The sequence below is a fragment of the Orycteropus afer genome, unplaced genomic scaffold, assembly GCF_000298275.1.
Source record: "Orycteropus afer afer isolate SDZICR_OR568_19922 unplaced genomic scaffold, OryAfe1.0 scaffold00130, whole genome shotgun sequence".
NCBI lineage: Eukaryota > Metazoa > Chordata > Mammalia > Tubulidentata > Orycteropodidae > Orycteropus > Orycteropus afer.
The window spans coordinates 1466300-1472065 of NW_006921717.1; the positions used below are offsets into that span (position 1 = coordinate 1466300).

Below are 5766 nucleotides of genomic sequence, written 5' to 3' on the forward strand. Positions count from 1 at the left end.
CCCTCCTGGGCCCCATGTGTCTGTGTCCCCTGCAGCCCTGGGCCCCCAGCGGGACTCACCGATGTAGCGCTCGCTCTCGTCACTCTGGCCGCCGATGGCCACGCGCCCACAGCCCAGCAGGCCCTGCAGCCGCTGGAACTGCCTCTCCCCGACGATGCGGCCCAGGTTGGGGGAGCTCTTGGGGTCGTCGCCATAGAAGCGGGTGATGGCGCTCTGCATGGCGGGCAGCAGCCGCTCCTGTGTCTCGCGGCTGCACAGGACGTAGTCGGGGGCCACGCAGGTCTGGCCGGCATTGAAGTAGCGGAACCAGACCACGCGGTTGGCCACGGTCTGGGGGTCACAGTCGTCATCCACGTAGCAGGGGTTCTTGCCCCCCAGCTCCAGTGTGACGGGAGTCAGGTGCTTGGCTGCGGCGGCCATGACGATCTTGCCCACGCGGGGGCTCCCTGGATGCAGAAAGGAGCCAGAGCGGCTCTTCACTACCTAGAGCAGGCGGAGGCCGGGCCTGGGGCGTGGCTCTCACAGGGGTCCCTCCCTGCTCTTGTGGGCGATTGAGCTGGGCAGGAGCCAGCCTCCATGTGGTGCTGGGTGTTCAAATCCCAGCCGGCCCCCACTTCACCCAGAACCCCGCTCATCGCCGCCCCCCAGACCAGCCCCGAAGAAACCAGAGCCTGAAAAACCTGCCGCAGTTCAGACCCCAGCCCCTCTGCAGCCCTCTGCTCAGACGTTTGTAAGCCCTCAACTCCGAGCCCACTCCACTTCCTGTCCTGGGCATACTCTCACCGTGACGCCCCTCTCCAATCTCCCCTGGGACTTTCAGTGGCTTCTAGTGCCCAAGGCTGAGTGCAGCTCTTAGCCTGGCCGATGTGCAGGCCCTTCCTCTCTCTGACTGGAACCCAGGGGCCCTGCCTCCCTGCCCCCCTGCCCCCTCCTTTCCCTCCAGTGCAAGCCCTCCACTCTGAGCAGACGGGCCCCTGCTTGTCCTCCCCTGCCCCCTGACTCCCCGGGCTCACACCCCAACTCCTCCACTCAGCCTTCCTGCCTAAAGTCCACCTGGGCCCAAGGCGCCTGTCCCATGCCCGGCCCAGCATCTTGTGCTGCCATTAGGTATGGCCCGGCCTTGGTCCCTGGCCACCTGCAGGGCAGTGAATTACCTGGTGTGGCTTTTCTAGCCATAGTATTTGTAACTCCCTCCAGAGTACTGGGTGGGACCATGCAGATAAGGTGTGTAGAACTCTGATGTTGGGATTGGTTAGTTTTGTCACTCTGCCAGGCTTAACATGAGCCCTACTAGAGATGTAGTGCCTAAGGCATCTGACTGCTAACCAGAAGGTTGGTGGTTCAAACCCACCAGCCACTCCATGGAAGGAAGACTGGGCAATCTACTTCTGTAAAGATTTACCACCTCAGAAAACCAAAGGGGGTCACTATGAGTTGGAACCAACTAGATGGCAGTGAGTTTGGTTTTTGGTTTTGGTAGAGACAGAGCAGGGATTTCACTGCCATCAAGAGAGAAAAGGCTGGAGGGTGGCATCATGTCTGGCCTCATAGGCCCTCCCACAGGATGCTGGTCCAAATGCAGCCTGCCCCACACTGTCAGCAGGGGGCCTGGGCAGGACCCTACGTCCCTTCTTTCTTCTGAGCTTCGACCCCTCAGTCTGCAGCCTGCAGGAGGGCTGGAGGCAGCAGCAGGCAGGACAGACTCTCAGGGGTCCTGGAACTGTGGTGGGCCGGGCCGGGCAGTGGCCCCCGGGGCAAGAATGCTGCCAGGCATCTCCCAGCCTGCTGGTGGATCCCTGAGGTGCCCGCCCCACATGGCCTAGCCTGGGTACTCTCTCTGCCTCGCCCCTCCAGTCTGTCTCAGGATTGGGGATAAGACCCCTTCGATGGGGCTGACTCAGGCCTCCACCCCCCTGCCCCGTCACCCCGACACTCTGGGCCTCTCTCTGGCCGTCCACCTGCTGCCAACTGGCCTGGCGGGGCAGCAGCAAACTCCTCACCTGTGAAGAAGATGTAGTCAAACCTGTTCTCCAGCAGCTGCCCTGTCTCCTCGGGGCCACCCAGCACCACTGCGAAGCAGCCCTGCAGGGGGCAGCAGAGGCACCTCTGGGACCCCTGCTGGAGAGCCCCAGGCTGCCTTGCCCCAGGCCGGCCTCCACTCCTCCTTGCCTCCCAGACCCAGAGTTGCCAGGGCTCTAGGTGGTCCTGGTGCAGGGGGGGGGGGGCAGTGGGAAGCTACCCCTAAGCTGCTGGGACAGTAGGGACAATCCCTGAGTCCCCACCCAACAGGCATGTAGTTGGGGCTGGCCAGACGGCTGAGGCGTGAGGATCCACAGGACCCCGGGGACAGGCACAGAGTGCTCCTGTAATGCTATGCCTGGGATTCACTCAGTGGGAAACTGAGGCAGAGAGGGCAGGACCCTGGCTTGGGAGGGGCAGAATTGAGATTGGAACTTGAGTCTGACCTCCAGGCTCCTGCCTTTCCCTGTTGGCAACTGTCCCTGCCTGACCCCAGTGGGGTGGGGGCTGCCTTGTGCCACTCCGGTCTGCCCACAGACCTGCTCACCTGGTCCAGGTATTGGGGCAGCACCTCAGCCAGGACCTTCTCCACCCTCTTGCTAATTTCCGAGGGCTTCAGCACCACACAGTTCCCTGCAGGGGTGGGGAGAGAGGGCGAGGAGAGAGGAAGGGTATAGGCCCCCTCTTGGGACTCTCATGCCACACCATTCAGTTCTCACACCTACAAGGCAGGTGCTAGCCTCTCTCCGGGCTCAGTTGAGGAAGCTGGTTCAGAGGGGTAGAATGACCGGACCAAAGCCACACAGCCTGGGGGTGGGGTTTAGCCTTCTCTGCCACCTGGTGCCAGCTCCCCTTTCTCATTGGTCCTGTGGCCAGCCAAGGCCACAAGGAGGGGGAGAGGAGCTTACTGCTCACCTGCTGCAAGGGCACCCACCAGGGGCACCAGCGTCAGGTTCACAGGGTAATTCCAAGGGGCAATGATGAGCACCAGGCCATAGGGCTCCTTCCGGATGAAGGCTGAGTCCAGCTGTGTGGCCTAGGCCGGAGTCAGGGGAGACAGTGGTGAGCAGTGAGGGCCTCAGACCCCCACCTCCTAAGAGCGCTCCCCCATAGAGAGGCCCAGTGGGGAGCAAACAGTTCCCAAGCCTCCTTGCCTGCAGGCCCACCTGGGCTCACACTTACCAGGTTTTTGGGCACTTTCTCATCCTTCATCCAGGCCCGCAGGTTCCTGAGGGCAAGGTTAATCTCACCCTGGCTGATGCTGATCTCAGACACCTCTGACTCGAAGGCTGACTGTGGAAAGGGGCAGGGGCAGTGGGCAGGGCTGAGGGCTGCAGCCCCTCCAGGTGAGGCCACTCTTATAACTAGTTCATTCACAGCAAGTGCCATTTTTCACAGGCATTCACCAAGTGCCCACTGTGTGTAGGCATTGTGCTTAAGACTAAAACCAACGGAAACACCTGCTCTGCGTAGGTGACAGTGCAGGGAAACAGACTGTCAGCAGGATGGTGAAACAGTTTGGTGCCACGTTGGTGAGAGTGGAGAGATTGCTAGGCTGCGTGTGCGTGAGTACTGCCTGAGTATGTGTGAGTGCACAAACGTGTGTGCATGAGTATGTGTGAGCAGAGCCTGAGTATTTTGGTCAGCGTGAGTGGATTGTGTGAGTGAATGCACTAGTAGGTGATCATGTATGTGCAGGTGTGCATGCATGTGACTCTGGGTGTGCATACATGTGCATGAGTGTGCACATGAATGTGTGAGCATACATGAATGCATACATGCAGTGTGAGTGCGTATCACTGCGTGTGTGTATGGGTTTGATCTATTTCATACAAAATGGTCAGTGTGAGGCTCTGGGTGATGAGACATTTGAGCAGAAATCTGAAGAAAGGGAGGGAGGGAGCCCTCGGACACCTGGAGGCAGAGAGGAAGAGGTGATGGGGCTAGGCTGGCCAGGCAGAGCAGGAACAGGTTGAGACTAACGTGGTCACAGGACTGTCTGGGCACAGCTATGCTTAGAGTGGAATGCAGGGGCAGCCACACAGAGCACAGCCAGGGGTCAGGAGTCACTGTCAAGTTTCCAGGGCAGGAGTGAGAAGGAGGCAAAATCAATAGGGACATTGTCCTGCTCTCTGCCAGTGGCATGCCCTGCCTCCTCCAACCAGGGAGAAATGAGTGGCCCTCGGGCTACAGGCAGCTGAAGATCTGCACCCACAGACACAGAGTGGCTGTCTTGAGACACTGCCATCACAGTGCCAGGTCCCCCTGCCCGAGAGGCACACCCACCCAGGACTTAGAGTTGCTGAGTCCGGTTCAGGCATACTTCCAGCCACACGCCTGGCCACCACCCCTGACCTGGGGGAGGTTGAGGCAGAGTGTGCAGACAGGTCTGGACCCAGCTGAACACTGTGACTGTGGGAGGTGGAACACCGTGAGTCAGGTTCCTATCCTGGCTCCACGCCCTCTGGCAGCAACCTGTCCTCTCTGAGCCTTACTGGGGGGCAGCAGGGGCTGTTGGGGTTAAGTCAGATCCTGCATGAAGTGCTAGGCAGATGCCGCTGCCAGAGGGAGGGGCTGATTTTCTGGGCTGCTGCTCCCTTTGTGGGGCCCCTTGCTCCCGGGGCCTGGAGCACCCAGGGTTGGCAGGAGGCTCCTAACTGAGGCAGGAGGGCGGGAGTGAAATCTGAGAACAGGGACCAGATAAACCATAAAGTCTGTTCTCACGGAAGAGGATGGGCTGGCAAGTGGGAGGCAGTAGGATCACGGGGCCGGGGGGGCAGTGAATACTCCCTCGGGCACAGGAAAGCCTGGGAGAGGGTGGCTGGAGCCTGGGTTTTCATAACTGGGGAGACAGGTGGACCCCAGAAATGGCCAACAAGGGGCTTAGGTCGCTGGACTTCCTGTTGAACAGAGGCCTGGGGCACAGTGAGGGGGAGCAGAGGAAGGCCATTCTTCGGAAAGTCCTTGACACCAACCTGTACTGTCCCCACGGAGTGGAGTGTCCCTAGCCCACGACCCCCCATGCTACTAGCCCCCAATGTAACAGTAACGGTGACTGGTCCATGGATGAGGCAGACCCTTGGCTGGAGGCTGAGATCAAGTGAGCCACAGTCCCTGGAGACCCGAGTGGCCACCTGGCCCTCAGGCATCCTTGTCTCCAACACTCCTTGGGTGCGTGGGGCAGGCAGGCCCTCCGATGAGCAGGGAGGGGGTACCGAGGGTCCAGACAGCAAGCCAGAGCAGCCGGGCACAGTTCTGGGGTCAACATGACATCCTGCATGTGGGCTTAGGAAGCCATGGTCCCTTCCTGGGGAGTCCCAGGTTTGGGGTAAACATGGGCTCAGTGTGAGCCTATAGTGCACAGCTTGGCCCCCCAAGCCAGGGGGTGACCAGCACAGCCATACACCGCCAGCTCCTCATGGGGGCTAAGTATCAAATTAGCTTCTCACAGGCGGCAAAGAGCCACATGCCTGGCCCTCGGAGGGTCCCAGGTGCTGAGGTGCCAATGAGGTACAAGAAGTAGCTCTGGACACTGATCTGGAGGCACCGCAGGGGGACATCTGGTCCAGAGAAGAGGAGCTGGGGGCCGCCATGTGGGTGGGCCTTGTTGACTGGGGGGGGTGGGGCTGGCCACAGGGAAGTGGGTTTCTTGGGGATCTACCACTGCTGGAATTGAGAGGGGCCTGGTGGAAGCCATAACACACACCCACCCAAGTGAGGCTGAAGCCACACAGCTGCAGCCCCCCC

General features: G+C 60.4%; 1 protein-coding gene across 1 annotated transcript in view; it reads right to left on the reverse strand.

Annotated features, from left to right (window-relative positions):
- The window catches only part of LOC103200421 (aldehyde dehydrogenase family 3 member B1-like), a 22987-nt gene that overhangs the window by 8236 nt on the left and 8985 nt on the right, over window positions 1-5766 (reverse strand). Inside the window, exons 4-8 of the mRNA XM_007944931.1 lie at window positions 3202-3312; window positions 2935-3055; window positions 2567-2652; window positions 2001-2082; window positions 60-446 (exon numbers count right to left, since the gene is read on the reverse strand). Of these exons, the coding sequence (XP_007943122.1) occupies window positions 60-446; window positions 2001-2082; window positions 2567-2652; window positions 2935-3055; window positions 3202-3312 (787 nt within the window). The remainder of the gene's footprint in view (window positions 1-59; window positions 447-2000; window positions 2083-2566; window positions 2653-2934; window positions 3056-3201; window positions 3313-5766) is intronic.